Source organism: Pteropus vampyrus, unplaced genomic scaffold, assembly GCF_000151845.1.
Source record: "Pteropus vampyrus isolate Shadow unplaced genomic scaffold, Pvam_2.0 Scaffold16, whole genome shotgun sequence".
NCBI lineage: Eukaryota > Metazoa > Chordata > Mammalia > Chiroptera > Pteropodidae > Pteropus > Pteropus vampyrus.
Window position 1 is genome coordinate 3,928,756 of NW_011888797.1, and position 18,518 is coordinate 3,947,273.

Consider the following 18,518-nt stretch of genomic DNA (forward strand, 5'->3'; position numbering starts at 1 on the left):
GTCCCCATTGGTTAAAGAGGGTGCGTGGTGCGGTACGATTGGTGAGTTCGTGTTTCCCGTACCCCGCCCTCAAGAAGTGGGGTGAAAAGCGGCCCGACGTGCTTGGGGACTAGTGGGCGGATCGCACGGCTTGAGGTCTGATCCTCGGAACCCAGGGGTGGCGGGGCGGAGGCGGCTCCTACGATCAAAAGGAACTTGAGACTCCGTCCGCGCGCCATGAGGGCCTTGTGGGTGCTGGGCCTCTGCTGCGTGCTGCTGACCTTTGGTGAGTGGTCCCAAAGAAGCGGGAACCCCCGGACGATCCCCCTCCCACCCCCCGTGCTCAAGCGCGGCCTCTTCTCGAAGGTTCTGGGGGCGTTGAGTCAGGGAGGGGGATAACAGAGCCTTCGCTGGACCGAGGGCTCCATCGCCTTTCCTCGAAAGAGGTTCAGGGTCTTTCGTTTACTCTGCCTTCTCAGGGAATTAAAAAGAACGGAGTTATTTAAATCTTCTGCAGATCTAGTATCCGCGCCTGGAGGTCTCAACCACCTCGAGGTGGGGCCCCCTCGAGCTCTCGCTCCCTCGAGATCATTGCGGGTGCCCAGTCCGAAGAACTTTTGCACGCGCCTCAACCTTTTGCCATCTGAGCTTGAGGACCCCCGCCCCCCGACGTCTTCCGACTCCTCGCAAACGCGCGTTCCTTTCTTAGGAGCTGATCCGGGTAGCTGGGTCACCGGGAAGGCAATGTTAGCGTGTCTGATTCACTTTTGCTCCAGCTCCTTAACATCTTAAAATCTTTTCCCTTTCTCTGGCCCGTGGACCCACGAACCTTATTTGAAGGCCTAAGTTTTGACACGGTCACTTTGTAGGCCTTGTCTTGGCTTGTGCGCAACACGTGTGAATGTAGAAGAGGCCTGGTATCAAATCTGCTAAATGTTATTTATAAAGGATCGGAGGATGGCTCTTTAGAAGTAATGGCTGCCTCCATATTTTAGAATCTACTTGGGAACCTTAGTATCTGAACTTAAACAATACATAAATTTAATTACCACATATTTACTTTGGATATTTAAACCAGTGGATCTGTTCTCCCATCTCCACCTCCCATATTTACCAACTGAATTTTGCAACCCCTACCCTTGCCCTATTTGATTATATTCTTTCTGAGAGAGTACATGAAGCAGCAACAATGTTTAAGACGTTTTCTGTGTTAAATCTTTCTTCAGGGTCAGTCCGAGCTGATGATGAAGTCGATGTGGATGGTACAGTAGAAGAGGATCTGGGTAAAAGTAGAGAAGGCTCAAGGACAGATGATGAAGTAGTACAGAGGTTTGTGTTCCTTTCAAAGTACACAGATAAGCTCTTGTGAACACCGTGGTATACAGTGGCTTCATTTGTTTCTCCAAAGGTCCAGATGAAGTGTAACATCCCGAAATTAAATACCTAAAAAATGTCCAGACAAAAATGTAGCAAGCATGTACACACATAGATATCTTCTAACTTGCTCTTAAGAATGGTTCAACTTTAATGAATTCCTTTGAAAACTATTTTGATAACTACATTGCAGAATATTAGCGCTATAACTTTAAAAGAGACTTTCAGTTGGTTTTGTACTCAGTGTGTTCAGTTAGTAACTTAAAAAGGAGGAATTCTGTCTGTTGAACAGTTTTAAAAATTTGGCCTCTTAGGACTTTAAGTTTTATGGACCCTTAGAGGCTAAAGCTTCCTAGGCTAAGGGACAGTTTCACGAATGTGAGAGCATAAATGAGTATTATTTTTAGTAGAGGAAAGTTGGGTTTATTTTTCTCACAATTTTTAAAACTGGGTATTTCCAACTTGGTGTTAAAGGTAACCTGTTGTGGTAAAATAACAATGAGATAGTTGATTGGTATTGTTTTATAAAGATCTCCATTTTACCTTTTTAACCCTGTAGTCAATCTTAAGAGACCACTGTGCTCTCATCACAGATCCTATATTTTTGTAGGAAACTAAGCAATGCATTATTTGCGTATCAAATTTATTTTCTTAGAGAGGAAGAAGCTATTCAGTTGGACGGATTAAATGCATCCCAAATAAGAGAGCTTAGAGAGAAATCAGAAAAGTTTGCCTTCCAAGCTGAAGTAAACAGAATGATGAAACTTATCATCAATTCATTGTATAAAAATAAAGAGGTAAGCAAATAATATATTTTTTTCTCTGTGTAGCATACTTGTTTGCTTTCATAATATACTCACATAGTAATTCCAAGTAAATACTTAGCCAGGTTTAACTATCCAGTACTATATGTACAAGAGTTGCTACTAGGTATCTTGGGGTGAGGGGGTGAGTGGAGAATTGTCAGACATTTTTTCTTTCCTCTCCAGTATGTTCATGGCCTGCTAAATACTTAAAGTCTTAAAGGCCATCACATAAACCAAGCCTCATGTATTGCACTCCTGAAGATCACTAGTAGAACAGTGTTACTACTCAAGTATCCCTTATAGTCATTACAGTTCTGTGTGTAAGAGCTGTACCTCCTTTTACCAAGAGAGTAAAGCCACTTCTGTACCATAAGAAGTCTAAGGGATGAGAGTGCTTTTTCAGAGTACAGAGGAGAAATAAAACGAGTTGAACATTAAATTTAGTGTCTTGTGTATCTTGTGGCTAACCTAAGTGTGTATTAAATCTGGCTTCTATTTAGATTTTCCTGAGAGAACTGATTTCAAATGCTTCCGACGCTTTGGATAAGATAAGGCTAATATCACTGACTGATGAAAACGCTCTTTCTGGAAATGAGGAACTAACAGTCAAAATAAAGGTAAGTTTAAAACAATTTTTCTTTTTCACAATAAAAAGAATCCTTGGATATAGAGAATTCATGTTAATTAAGATAGACTAGGTTATGGTGCAGTAATAAATAGATAGCCCCCAAGTCTCAGGGGCTTAAATCAGGAGTCACCAGATATGGCCTGTGGGCCAAATCCAACCTACTGCCTGTTTTTATAAATAAAATTTTATTGGAACACTGCCATGCCTGCTTGTGTATTATTTGTGACTACTTTTGTGCTACATGGCAGACTTGAGTAGTTGTGACAGAGACCATATGGCTCACAAAGCCTAAAATGTTTACTCTCTGTCCCTTTTACAAAAAAAGGCTTAAATCATCACAGGCTTCCTATGGCCTTTGCTTTGTATCATCCTTACTCTAGGGCACAGGCTGATGGAGCTACCGCTATCTGGATTATAGCTGGTTGCCATGGTGTAGAGAGAACTTAGAAGGTCTCAATTAAAGCCTCCACCCTGAAAGTCACACTCCTCTCACTTACAACTCATTGGCCAGAAGTAGTCATATGGCCTTACCCAACGATGGAGGAAGTATATTTCTGTTATGCTTCTAGAAGGCAGAGAGTAGGGAATAGTCGCTGAAGAGCACTGACCACCACAGATTCCAAATACAGAGGTCATTCAAATTTTGAATTCTTTTATTTTCTACCAAAGAAATAAGCAAAACAAAATGTTATTTTTCTTGAATATTTTCTTCAAAAACAACTTGTTTAGTCTATTTCTGCCCTTTGACATTTGGACCAGTCTCTGCTCTCTTTATATTGATAAATTTCTCAAATACATCGAGCTTAAAATTATTCTCTATGAAGAAAGTTGTTTATACTTAAGATGTGCACTTTCTGAAAAGGCCACAAAATACCATATGGAGGAAACAATCTCAATTTCGTTTTCTGTATATCGGAATTGAGGTGGCCCAAAGCTGGTCATTTTCAATATATAGCTCAGAATTTACTTGTCATGCAGTGAGTATCAAGTAGATATAACTATCTTGTTTTTGTCTTGGCTTTTAGTGTGATAAGGAGAAGAACCTTCTACATGTCACAGACACTGGTGTAGGAATGACCCGGGAAGAGTTGGTTAAAAATCTTGGCACCATAGCCAAATCTGGGACAAGCGAGTTTTTAAACAAAATGACTGAGGCACAAGAAGATGGCCAGTCCACCTCCGAATTGATTGGCCAGTTCGGTGTTGGTTTCTATTCTGCCTTCCTAGTAGCAGATAAGGTTATTGTCACATCAAAACACAACAATGACACCCAGCACATCTGGGAATCCGACTCCAATGAATTTTCTGTAATTGCTGACCCAAGAGGAAACACACTAGGACGTGGAACGACAATTACGTGAGTGTCACTAACTCCTAATAAGAATTAATAGTCATAGGATCTTGATTCTCCAGTTTGGGCTCTTTAAGCAAACAAACAGCTTATTCTCGGGCCTTAATTTCCTTGCCTATAAAATAAGAAAATTGAACTGTTCTCATTACTCAAAGAAATGTTTTGAGGACCTCCTAAGGGCCAGACACAAAGAGCTGTGATGGCTGCTGTACATGGAGGATATAAAGTAGGAAGGATTAGCCTTCCAGAGGAGATGGCAAATTGGACGCCTCTCAGAGCAGTGGCTTGGTCCAAGTTTTCCAGGGAAGCATTTAGAAAAGTAGTCTCATTTCTGTGGAGCATCATGGATAAAGGCATGGATGAACATTGTGTTCATAAGATTAAAGTTTTCTGAAGATGGTGTAGAACAGCAGGGACCCGTGCTCCTATGAGACTCTACTGCCTGATGATCTGAGGTGGAGCTGAGGCAGTGATGTTAGTGCTGGGGAGTGGCTGCAAATACAGATGACGCTTTGCTCCCTTGTGCACTGTTCACTTCCTACTGTGCAGCCTAGTTCCTAACACGTTCCTAACAGGCCGTGGCCCAGGGGTTGGGGTCCCCTGGTGTAGAGAATGGCAGAACTGCATGAGAGGAGGCTCTTTGAGTGACCATTGAAAATGTTAAAGATCTGTGGTAGTAACAGGTTGTGGTGGGTTGGAGAGAACAGGTAAGAGATAAAGGGCTGGAAGAAAGTTAATGAGAGTTAGCAATTTTCTTTGGAAGAAACTGTCATTTGAGGATAATTAGCAATGATTGAATTTGAATTGGAATTCATTTTAAGCTAACAAATATTGTTTCTATAGATGAGACAGATCGTATGCCCAGTCTCACTTGGTGCTTATAGTAGCTCCGAAGTAGACAGGACAGCTTTTTGCCTTTTTTCCCAGAGGTCAATTGACTTGCCCAGTCCTGCCAAGTGAAAATGTGCCTAAAGTCTCAATTTTTCTTAACACTCAGTTTTAAATAGTTTTCTTGCCATTAAGGATTTTTAAATATTCAAGTAAGAAAGAAGCATGTATCTATCACTTTGACCAATTCTCTTCATCCCAAAGGTAACATTTCCTGTCTTCATTGTCACAGATGTTCCTTTAATGAAGGCTAATTAGACAACTGCATTTTAGTCTTGTACTAATTTATTCTTCCCAAATTACCTATCCCTGCCTTTGTTATTAACATCCACGGCTCCTAGTCGCATTAGGAGGCGTCATCACTAATAGTTACACCCCAGTGTCCTCTCTAATTAGGTGTTAAAGTGTAGATAAGTCACATCTCTTAACTAGAAGACATAGAAAACGATGTCCCAAGAGGAGCAAGAGGAGATGTCTTAGGGTGCTAAGAGACAGGCAAGATTATCTAGATGTGAGCTTTATGAAAGGAAACATTTTGAGTGCTCTGTTCTCAGAGCCTAACACTTGACTGGCAAATATTTCTATGAATGAATAAGGTAATCTGGCAAAGCAGAAGGAAAAGTTACCTTTTTCCTTCAAGTCCTACCATTCACTTAACACATACTCATTCGAGTATGTTACCTGCTAGGGTTTAGGGCTACAGTAGAGGATAAGACAAACGTGATCCCTGCTTTCACATGACACATTCTAGTAAAGAAGAAAAACATGAAGTCATTTCAGAGTGGCAAATGCCAGAAAGGAAGCTAAAGGACACTTTCCTTACCAGAAGGCCTTTCTGAGATAATGGTAAGTTAGGTTCAGGTATTGCGGGCAGCAAGCACAACATGTTAAAAAAAAGTTTCAGAGACAAGGTCCATTTTAGGAACTGAAAGTCTAGAACGGCCAAAGGAGAACAAAGTGAAGGCAAGGAAGTTACGAGGTCAAGATCCTGCCCCACGTGCATACTTCATCTTATAATTGACTAATGAAATAAAGCCATCAGGCAATTCAGTTTCCTACCTACTATTTCTAACCCCTAAATTAGCTGCCGTTGTACCCATATGGAAGATTTTGTGAGATTTAAATGCAATTATGAAATTAGCCTCCAGTAAATACTGATAAAATTTTTTTCTGTCCTTGATGTCACGATGAGGGAAGTATTCTACATTTTTCCCTAAAAGCTAATCCCTACTTGTGATCTGTTGTTTCTCTCATCTTATCTCCTCAGAGACTAAACGTAAATTATTTGCTACCCTATCTTTTAAAGTCATCCTTACCCACATATCTCTGTCTTTTTCATTAAAGTCAGCATATTCTGGTCTCAGGTCTTTGCTACCATTTCATCTTCTGCTCATGCCTCAGCCCACTGTATTTCAACTTGACTATCTTTACACTGAAACAAGTCACCAGTAATCCTTGCTGCTAAATCCAATGGATTCAGGGGTTTTAAACTGACATTGCTCCCAGCAATAGATTTATTTTTTTCTTCTTAGTTTTTCTCTTGTGTTTTCTATAGAAATAGCTTTCTGCTACATAGTCCTTGAAACAATCCACTCAGTACCTAGCTTCCATAACCCTATATATCTTTTTTTATTTCCTTTGCCCATTTCTTAACTGTTGATATTCTCTTTCTTTTCGAAGTTAACTTTCAGCCCTTTTCTCATTATCTTTGCGTTCCTCATCTAGTCTTAACCACTGTCATGGATTCAGCTTCCAGCTTTTTCTTAGGGCCTTCAAATCTATATTCTAGTCTAAGAGTGTGTTGTGATTTGTTATTTTGAGTGGGTGGAAGAAGGGTTTGCAGAAGTGGCAGTAAGGAAGAGGAAGCAATGCTACAGTTTTCAGTATTGGTGTTAGCTGAACCATTGCTGTCCAGTACAACTCTGGTGGAAATATTCTATCTCTACACTGTCTTAATATGGTAGCCAGTGGCCACATGTGACTATTTGAGTACTTGGATGTGGCAGTGCAACTAAAAAACTAATTTTAAATTTGTTAATAATTACATGTAACTGGCTCTGTTATGGATGGTGCAAATATAAACAATGGTTCAGAATAATTTTCTAACCTTTATAAGAGAACGTGGTTTTTGTTAGGGTTTTGCTAGCTACAATAATCATTTGATTTCTAGATTAACTCTCAGAGTGCATACAATTTCACTTTTCTCCAGAATGTTTCAGTTTTTTGTCCTCTTGGGCTACCTTAAGATTTCAGTTCAAGTGAAAAGACCAACATATTTAGAAGGTTGGGAACATTTTCATTTTCTACCTGGAACTAAGGATATTCTCCACTTGAGGGAATACAAGAAAGATCCCTCCCTTTACCATACCCGCATTTGGTATATTTAGCTCACAAACCTTTAGTGGTGATGAGAGTTCTTGACATGCCTAACGGGACATCTTGGGTTACACAGCGCTGCTGCCTGATAGCATTGTCATGAAGCTGTTTAGATAATCAAGTCTTCTAACCCATGGAGGTGTCTATAATAAATGTCTTATTTTCCTTGCAGCCTTGTTTTAAAAGAAGAAGCATCTGATTACCTTGAATTGGATACAATTAAAAATCTTGTCAAAAAATACTCACAGTTCATAAACTTTCCTATTTATGTATGGAGCAGCAAGGTAAATCTATATTGCTAAAATTTTTATGTATTATCTTGGCACATATTTAAATATTTGATACTTAGAATTAAAGTTTTTTTCAGTTCAGGATATTCTTGGTTTTCTTACAGAAGACCTATATTTTTGAGCTATAATTTTGTTTCATATTCTGAAGATCAAATCAGAATTAAATAAGTTTAACCATAATTCTACTTTTTACTTCCTACGTCAACAGACAGAAACTGTTGAGGAACCCATGGATGAAGAAGAAGCAGCAAAAGAAGAAAAAGAAGAATCTGATGACGAAGCTGCAGTAGAAGAAGAAGAAGAAGAAAAGAAACCAAAAACGAAAAAAGTAAGTCTCCCTGCTTAAAATGTTGTATAGAATACATTAGAGAAAACATGAAAACCTGAGTATGCCCAGACTGATTTGAAGCGGGCTTCAATTCTTAAAGGTCACCTTTTTCCAAATTATAAGTCCATCTTTCAAAAACAAGGACTTTGTAGTAGGTTTTCTGCCTCTAGAAAGTATAAGTGTCAAACCTGTGTCATTTTTATGAAGAATTTTCTGGCTTCCATATATTGTTCAGGAGTAGTGGCTTATGACATGTTTTAAATTTTAAAATCTTAGGTTTTCTGCATCTTTTGTCATGTAGATATTAACTATAAAATTCATTCTCTGGCTTGCTTAGGTAGCAGAGTAGATAGAAGTAATGGTGCTGGGTTTTGAGGAATATTTATTGTAAGATGCTGGATTTTTATAAGTCATGAAATACGAATATATAATAAGCATAGCCCCTCCTAACCTTAAAACAGATATTTTCAAGGAATAACATTTTAGCTAATTAAAAATAACAAGGAAAAACCTTAATTGGCTTTTTATCAATTATAATGATAACCAGTTACCTTTTTTGTGTGTTAAAAATCAGTCTTACATGTTGAAAGACTTTTTTAATTTTCAATTCATTTGACAGGAAGCATACTAGGTTAGTGATATCCTTTGGTGCTTCCTATACTCTTGAAATGTCCTTAAGCTGTGGTTTCTGCTAGTGTAACTGCTGGTGAGTGCTGGGGGAAACTAATCAATTACTGTAACTTCAGGTTGAAAAAACTGTCTGGGATTGGGAACTCATGAATGATATCAAACCAATATGGCAGAGACCATCAAAAGAAGTAGAAGACGATGAATACAAAGCTTTTTACAAATCATTTTCAAAGGTAAATATTATTTTAGAATATCAAAAATATGTTCTAAAGTAGTTTATATAACTACTTCACAATTGGTTTCCTTTTGGATCCTGTGTATTTTATATTATGCATTTAAATTTTTTTTTTACTCTAAGAAGAAATCTGTAGGCTTCACCAGATTACCAAGGTCTGTGTTACAAAAAAGATTAAGAACTACCAACAGAGATGTGTGTGTGGTTTCCACTACGGAACCCATAAAACAGTCACGTTATTGAATGGCTTGTAACGTGATCTTTAAAGAGCTTGCTTACAACGACATCAAACAATTACTGTGAGGTCATTAATTACTAACTCTGTTTTCTTGCCTATATTTTTTTCTTTTACTGATCCCTTCTTGTAACTCTTAAGCATCCCTAACTAGCTTAGGTTAAGATTGTTTCAAGTTAATGTTTCCCCAAACAGCATTTTTTACAAAATAGAATAGTTTAATGGACTTAGTTATCAGCTAGATAAAACTTGAATATTCTATGATCGTTGGTTCATCACTCTATTCCATCCATTGATGTGTGACTTAACCTTCTTTGTTTTCCTGTGTTAATATCCAACCAGCCTTTAAGCTTTACCCATAAAAACCTTCCCTTGATTCTGCCTCCACTTTCATTCCCATGAACTCTAAAGTCCTGGTGTATATTAAGGTACTTTCATCTAGGGCAGCTGTATTAGAAATATAATGTGAGCCACATACTGTTATCTTAAATATTTTTAGAAGCCACATTTTTTTAAAAAGGCAAAATTAACTGTTAATGTTTTTATATTTCATTTAAGCCAACATACCCAGAATAATATTATTTCAACGTGTAATCAATAATAATGAAATATTTTACAGTTACTGTCAACGTCTTGATTTGGACTGGCCACGTGTAGGAACAATAATGGGTAATGCAGATCTAGGGACTGACTGTCTTCAAAACCTTTATAGCTATTTGCATATCTCTTTATAGCCACAGCTATAGTCCAGATTCCATGGACAAAATCTGTTCCTGAGTACTTTTTGTGGTTGACCAGTCCACTCCTGAAGTGTTGTCTATGATTTTGTCATTTAGACAAGATGATGGTTTTACCATCCTATTCTCTCAACACATGTGGAACCTGGACTCATCCATACTTCTGAGTTTAGGAGTAACGTTATTTTCAGTCATCATCAAAACAACTATGTCTAGCCAATTTGAATTGCAGTCTTAATGTCAAACTGAACGGCATCACTTAATTGCTTAGCCTTTGCACCGTCTTTTTCTGTGCCACTTGGATAACTAAGTACCAATTTTCCATAGGAAAGCGATGACCCCATGGCTTTTATCCACTTTACTGCCGAAGGGGAAGTTACCTTCAAATCAATTTTGTTTGTACCCACATCTGCTCCACGTGGTCTGTTTGACGAATATGGATCTAAGAAGAGCGATTACATTAAGGTAGGTTTCTAAGTAATATAAACTGAATTTAAAATTTGAAAATATGATTTCTAGAAAGTGACTTTTTGGTCTCTGCTTAGCTGTATGTGCGCCGAGTATTCATCACAGACGACTTCCATGATATGATGCCCAAGTACCTTAACTTTGTCAAGGGTGTTGTAAGTATCTGAAGATTGGGGAAAGGGGATTAAGATGGGGATTTGGTAGTAACTTGGGTTGGGGGGAGAGTTGTTTGTTTTCCAGTGTTTTTATTGCTCACTGAGCTTTCTTTTGCCATCCGAAGGTGGACTCAGATGATCTCCCCTTGAATGTTTCCCGTGAGACTCTTCAGCAACACAAACTGCTTAAGGTGAGTGTCTCTGGGAAGAGACCGGCTGCTTTGCTTTTTGAATGGGCCACAGAGGACACGTTCCATTAATGGAGTCACCAAATTTCAAGACTAGTCTTTGGATCTTCAGATAAAGAACTTAATTTTACTCTAGAATTCTCAAATTCTGAGAATCTGATTATTTTTCCCCCATTTTATAATACAAATTTTCAAACATAGAAAAGTCATAAGAATTTACACTGAACACATACATATATATATACATACACACATAGCTACTACCTGGTCTAAAGTTAGAGTATAAACAATCTTGTGACTATTTCCACTGACTACTTTCTCTCTGTTCAGTCTGACATAGTGCTCACCATTCTCTGTCTCTTGATAAATAGCAATGACAGCTATGGCACTGCTCTCCTCCTACCTCACACAGTAGGTTCTCAAAAGTTTGAAAAGAAGTTCTCTAATCAGTTCTTTAATTTTGTTTAGGTGATTAGAAAGAAGCTTGTCCGTAAAACTCTGGACATGATCAAGAAGATCGCTGATGAGAAATATAATGATACTTTTTGGAAAGAATTTGGTACCAACATCAAGCTTGGTGTGATTGAAGACCACTCAAATCGAACACGTCTTGCTAAACTTCTTAGGTTCCAGTCTTCTCATCATCCAAGTGACATTACTAGTCTAGACCAGTATGTGGAAAGAATGAAGGAGAAACAAGACAAAATCTACTTCATGGCTGGGTCCAACAGAAAAGAGGTGAGATGAACTCCAGCTGTCAGGGATCGTGGTATGTAGCTAGGGATTTATAGCCAACTGTTGAGCTATAGTAGTTATGAGGCCTGGTCAGTCACTAATAAGAAAGCCATTTATAATCTCTGCACCTCTTAATTCTCCACATGTAAAATGTGGTTGTTGCTACTATATAGACATAGTAGCTGAGATCAACAAATAAATATACCAATGCTAGATTCAGAAAACTTTAATTCCCTTAATTTTATAGGCCGAATCTTCTCCATTTGTTGAGCGACTTCTGAAAAAGGGCTATGAAGTGATTTACCTCACAGAACCTGTGGACGAATACTGCATTCAGGCCCTTCCTGAGTTTGATGGGAAGAGGTTCCAGAATGTTGCCAAGGAAGGAGTGAAGTTTGATGAAAGTGAGAAAACTAAGGAGAGTCGTGAAGCAACTGAGAAGGAATTTGAGCCCCTGCTCAATTGGATGAAAGATAAAGCCCTCAAGGACAAGGTATTCTTCTGGAAATTAGAAATTGTGAAAATTTTAGCACCTGATCTTTTAAAAAATTGTTTTGTCAACAAATTAAACTTTGCAACTGATTGCTTTGTAACCATTAAAACTTGTCGGGACAACATTTATACTGTGATTAAATTACTGGAAGAATAATAGTGATTATTCTGTATGGGTACTGGGGGGGTTCTTTATAATTGCAAGTTTTCTATAGTTTAATATTGTTTTTGTAATAATTTAAATTTTTACAGGTTAGGTTTCAGTTTTATGTTTTTAAAAGTTGGTGTTTAAGTATTTCTGACTGCAAAATGAAGGTTAAATGACAGTGTCTCCTAATAATCTGTACGGTAGTTTTGTGACCTGCCTCTTTATGGTCTTAAGTGATTTAACCCTTAAAGAGTTGAAATGCAATTACTGAATGACCTTAACGATTGATACTTACACGTATCTAACTTTCGGTTTCTTAAGATTGAAAAGGCTGTGGTGTCCCAGCGCCTGACAGAGTCTCCTTGTGCTCTGGTGGCCAGCCAGTACGGGTGGTCTGGCAACATGGAGAGAATCATGAAAGCACAAGCCTACCAAACAGGCAAGGACATCTCTACAAAGTAAGTATCCTTGGGGAGGTCCCTGTCAAGGTGTTAGCTCTGTCCAGCCGCCTTTTGGAAGATGATGACAGCTTCTGTACAAAGAACTGATGTGTTTTATGTGTCTACTGTATATTAGGTAGACGACAAGTTTACAAAGGGATTCCTTCTGCATTAGAGTGATAAAGAAAAAGTCTTGGACTCCTGGCATATTTTATAGTATTTTATAAACAAACACAAATTTTCTTAATCTGTTACACATAAATTGTCTTTACTATTGCATTAGAATATATGCTTGGCCTGGTATCTAAAGTTTTTACATTTTTAGGTAATAGTAGTAGTTACAGACGAGGTTAATGACAACATTTTCAAATTAGTTAAGTCTTTTTTAACCACCACACCCTTCCCCCAAGTAGTATGCCCCACAAAATAAAAGGTAAAACTTGACCTATGAGTTAACAATTATTTGAACTCAAGATCCAAGTGCTGGAGGTAAGCGGGTCTTTGATACCCTTTATTTTTAAGAAATACATATTTCAAGTTTGTATTTTATTGTCACATCAGTGGCCTCGAAAATGACTTTTTCCCTCCTTTTATTCTCTTCTTCCACCTGGAATAACTTCTTTCTTATTTGCTACCTAGTCATCATACATTTTTCCCTAAAGCCTAGCTTAAGGATTCTTCTCACAAATATGTTTATTAAAATAAATACACACATACATACACACGCATTTCAAAATTAGCACGACTCACCAATATATAATGTTATACAATAAAATGGCTAAGATGCTGTCTTGCTTAAATGTCTTGTCCCCTAACTAGATTATAAATTTCAGGTGCAGAAGAGGTTTCTGCTTATATTCCATTGGAATAATATAGTAGTCATTTAGTAAATGTCCACCTATTTCAATCATTTATTAACTGGAAGTAACGTCCATTCAACAAACGTTTGAGTGCCTATTATGTTTATACACTGATGGTCTAGACACTGTCTTCATGACATTTAACTCTTTCATCTAACCATGTCCATCCACCTTTGAAAGGGGAAAGCATGATGTAGCAATATAGTACATCTTGATTTCTCCAAGAGCTGTTCACTGTAATTATGAAAGTTAGTAATAGGATACGGGAAATGCATGGACCCTAAAATTTGATGTTTTTTAATGTTCATTTTTACCCCTTAACAGTTATTATGCCAGCCAGAAGAAAACATTTGAAATTAATCCCAGACATCCACTGATCAGAGACATGCTTCGACGAGTTAAGGTGAGTGATGTTACAGCCAGCCGTACTCCATCATTTTAACGAGGATACTTTGTAATTTTTAATCAAGTGTGATTTGTTCCATCTCAGGAAGACGAAGATGACAAAACAGTTGCAGATCTTGCCGTGGTTCTATTTGAAACAGCAACCCTGCGGTCAGGATATCTTTTACCAGACACTAAAGCATATGGAGATAGGATAGAAAGAATGCTTCGCCTCAGTTTAAACATAGACCCTGATGCAAAGGTTTGTATCCCCAATCTTCCTACATAGGTTTAATTTTCTTTTTAGAAATAGGTTTCCCATAATTAAGCTCTGAGAAGGACTAATTTCTGCTTCTTTGAAATAATGTATTACTTGTTTAAATCTCCAGTGTCATACACTATGCTAGAAATTAAATTCTCCTTTTACGTGCTTTTTTGTCTTATCTCCCTTTGTTAGCTTGATCTTTAACTCTAATTAGAGGATTGTGACGTTAATTATGATCTTAAACATTTAAACGAGCAAAATGAAAATAGATCCATTAATGGGCACATAAATGCTGCCTTAGGTCGAAGAAGAACCCGAAGAAGAACCTGAAGAAACAACCGAGGACACCACGGAAGACACAGAGCAAGACGAGGAAGAAGAAATGGATGTCGGAACAGATGAAGAAGAAGAAGAAACAGCAAAGGTATAGCATGTTAAGAACGGAACTTGCATTCTTAGTTCTGGCAAAGTTAGGAAAACTTTTAGTTCTGGCATAGTTCAAACTGTGTAACATACAGAAATCACAGAAATCTGCCAAAAAATAGACATCTCAAATTCAAAAGCTGGAGTAAATCACTCTTTAAAGTATATTTTGATCTTCCTACTAATTTTATTCCTTTATTTTAGTCACACATTCTTCAAACATTTTTAAACAGATTTTTTCTTAGCCCACAGTGCTTCTGTACTCTTCACCATTTACTTCAGCTTTACTATAGTAATATTAGGCTGTTTTAAATTTTTGATTGTTTATATTCAGGGGCCATTGATCTTGGTGTAGTGGGTTCTAAAATATTTATCTAAATTTTTCTGCAGATAAGCAAAGTGAGGTTTTCACCTACAGCTGAAATAATGGAAATAGGCTTGACCTGTTCATTTTTTTCCCTCATTTATGAACCTTCTGTGAGCTTAGGGGTTTTTTCCCCTAGTTTTTAATCTCTTCTGATTTTTGTTTTCACAGAAATCTACAGCTGAAAAAGATGAATTGTAAGTTATACTCTCACCATTTGGATCCTGCGTGGAGAGGGAATGTGAAATTTAAGTCATTTCTTTTGGGAGAGACTTGTTTTGGATGCTTACCCCAGCCCCCTTCTCCCGTGCACTGTAAAATGTTGGAATTGTGGGTCACAGGAAGAAGAGGGTTTTTTAGTTGAATTTTTTTTAACATTCCTCATGAATGTAAATTTGTACTATTTAACTGACTATTCTTGGTGTAAAATCTTGTCATGTGTATAAAAATAAAAAAGATCCCAAATATTCAGTCTTTTTTTTTTAATTAAAAAAAAAAACATTTTAGAAAGTCAGTCATTTCTAGAGAGAAAAGATAATCTTCCCTACAGAAGAATTCCAAATAATATATGTAGATGTTCCCCCTTTTTTGGAGGTGGAGCTTAATCTTCTGAGTGTGGGCGGGTCTCAGTGACTATCTTCTATAGCAGCGGTCCCCAACCTTTCTGGCACCAATAATCGGTGTTCCTATGAGACTCTAATGCCTGATGATCTGAGGTGGAGCTAAGTCAGTGATGCTAGCACTGGGGAGTGGATACAAATACAGATGAAGCTTCGCTGGCTTGCCCACTGCTCACCTGTGCGGCCCAGTTCCTAACAGTCTGTGGACCAATAAAGGTCTGCAGCCCAGGGTTTGGGGACCCCTGTTCTACAGAATAGAGTATGGAAAGGGGAAAATGGTAATTTCATAGCAGAGAAACGTGGCGGATACTACCTTAACCAAGTGATCAAGGCTAATACCACCAGTGATGTCTTGTACCCCCTTACAGGATGTAATAAGGGTGTACTTCACCTCTGGTATTCTTTCCAAAACCCCATTGCCTTTACCTAATGAGAAAAAACAGACAAACCTAGAATATGTGAACAGGACTCTTCAGAAATTCCAAGGTCAAAACCAAAGCAAGAGTACAGACTGGAGGAGGCTAAGGAGACAGGGCAACTAAATGTAATACAGCCTGGATTAAAAGTGAAATCCAGATAAAGGCTGGGGTGTAGTTAATTGGTTCCTTAGCTTTGACATATGTAAAATGTACCGTGGTAATTTAAGATGATAGCATTCACAGAAACAGGGAAAAGTGTAACACAAACTCTACTGTGCAGGTTTTCTATAAATCTAAACATTCCAAAATAGACTTATTTAAGAATCAGCTATAATCCTGTTAATTTATTCTGAAATGTGTTCTTATGGGAAAAATAGTTTTAACTTCTAGTAATATAGTCATCCAAAACGGTAGTCTCATTTTTTTAACTGGTTAGGGAGAGAAAAATATATTCAGTTGCATATTCAAAGATCTGGAGTACGTTAGAAAATTCTGTGGAATCTAATTTTATGTACTACGAAATTTTGTCAGACCTCTCTGCCGATAATCCGGGGCCCTTTCTGGGCTCTGTTCATCGTATGCTCCTCTTCCCAGCTATTTTTCTAGGGTTCATTTGCAATGATCAGTTTGAAATTATCAGTTACCCTACTTAAATGTATATCTTCAAAAATATGTGCTGCTGCTTTTCCCTGAAGAAATAAAATGGGAGCTCAGTCATTAACATGTTATAAGGAAGATATAAACTTCCTTTCATGATATAATGTTACATTAGCTATTGTAATGGTTCCAACTTTTTGGCCACAATAAAGTGCCATTTAATGATTGTTGCAGAAGTTAAAGCCATTAGAATGCACTACATTAGTGACATCTGAAATTTAATGCTCCTTAGAATCCTCCAGTTACAAATTCTGAATTTCCATTGTTTCCGACAGGAAGCATGAAAAGCATAATCACTCAGTTTTTTGGTAAAAACAGCAGCAATATCATAGAGATTTTGCACAGTAACTAACTGACAATTACCAAACAGGTTGCAACTGGTCTATCTTGGACTTTTTCTTCCCCGCAGCTTTATTATGGAGTAATCTAGTGCTACTTTAAACTTTTGGTTTGTATATGTCATACATTTGGTTTACAAAGCACTGAGATGAGCGTTCAGTACATAGGATGTGTGTTAAGGAGTGGCCTTATATCAATACCTATGGAAGGAAAGGAAATGGGATTGAGCAGAGGAAGAAGCTGAGCTGTAGGGCAGTTCCAGGGACAGCCTCAGCCAGCCCCGCGGGGATTTGTCAGCTGCAGTGGGGCCCCTCAGTTGCTCACCTGTGTTGTGCTGAAATGACTGGGCCTTTCTACCCCATCTGTCATCAAGTATGGGCCCCTTTAGGAAGTGTGGCTTTGAGAAAGGCCACTGAGCTGAGGTAATCCCTGCAGGGGCTGACAACTGAGGATGGCTTGCTGACAGCACTAGGCACTGGGGCCACAAGCCTCTGGCGAGTCTGGATGACACATTCCATGCCCAACACTCTATTTTTCACAGTGAGGCTCCACTTCAAAAAAGGAAAACATATCTTGGTGAAAGTCACTTAGAATCAGTGTTTACTAAAAATGGCATTTTTATTTTAGGAAGTTTTTAATATTATAAAATTAATTATTCACCTTTAGTTGTCCTATAGGAGAATTGAGTTCAAATCATGACTCTTCCTCAATAGCCAGACCAGTCACTCTATACCTATAAAAGAAAAGCATGGGGTAAGGAGTGTTTTTAAAGTATGGTCCACTGAATTCACCCATGGCATGAAAGTCCTCCCTTTGTGCAGACGTTGGCCCCAAGGGGCAAGTCATGCAAAGGGTGAGCAGTGCCCCAGCCCTTCATTCTGAAAAGAACAAGGAGCTCCTCACCGGTATCATTGCCAAAACTCACCAATTTGGTATTCGTGTACTAAAGTTTGTGGAGAACTAGAATTTGAAAATGTTAGTTTAGCAATGAGAAAAACTCCATATAGCAAATTCAATTGCCGAAACTAGTTCAGGGTTAAAAAAAAAATCAAGTATCTTTCCTGAAAACTTTGGAATTCCAATTCTGAGGAAGTTAAGCAACTAGATTAGAATTACCGAGTGTTTAGGAACCCATTTTTAAATTCCTGTGATTAAAAAGAGTCACACTTCTTCCAGCCTGATTTAAAGATCCTGCCATCAGTGGCAGCTGTGGCAACCTTCACCATTTGTAAAGTATACAATTTATTTCAAGGAAAAAAGTATTCAATTAATAGTAGCTATGAAATTAGATCTAGAGAAGGAACAGCTCATGTGCAAGATCACAGGAAATGAAATATCAGCAAAGAGCAAGCAGTCTCAATGAAAAACTCAATCTCCCAGCCCTTTCCCTAGGGCTACTGCGCATTTGTCACTAACAAGTGGAGATATTCTTTGTGCTGGAAGCATATGATAAGGTACCAAATGACATAGGAGCAGGAAAGAGCTTACATATAAGGCTGGAAATAAGCCATTTCATATAGTTGCTTTATACTATTAAATTGAAAAGGGTATTTACTACAGAGTAAAACAAAAGCGTTTTGCTTGCATTTAGGAATATTTAAGATTTCAACACTGATCCCAAAGATCTGTTATGTAGCAATTTGCTAACTAGCTAAGTAGTAAGCCTAGACATTATCTTTAAGAATGCAGAATTCTATTGAAAAA

The 18,518-nt window shown here is 38.0% G+C and overlaps 1 protein-coding gene across 1 annotated transcript; it reads left to right on the forward strand.

Annotated features, from left to right (window-relative positions):
• The first annotated feature begins 41 nt into the window (after positions 1-41).
• HSP90B1 (heat shock protein 90 beta family member 1) lies at positions 42-15,246 on the forward strand. Its single transcript, XM_023527326.1, has 18 exons — positions 42-265; positions 1,206-1,308; positions 2,009-2,150; positions 2,660-2,776; positions 3,813-4,144; positions 7,575-7,686; positions 7,901-8,020; positions 8,767-8,883; positions 10,185-10,322; positions 10,403-10,480; positions 10,606-10,671; positions 11,137-11,406; positions 11,651-11,896; positions 12,365-12,501; positions 13,668-13,746; positions 13,834-13,989; positions 14,294-14,416; positions 14,951-15,246. Exons 1-18 carry the CDS (start codon positions 217-219, stop codon positions 14,978-14,980), a joined length of 2,415 nt encoding a protein of 804 aa, XP_023383094.1. The 5' UTR covers positions 42-216; the 3' UTR covers positions 14,981-15,246.
• Positions 15,247-18,518: the final 3,272 nt, after the last annotated feature.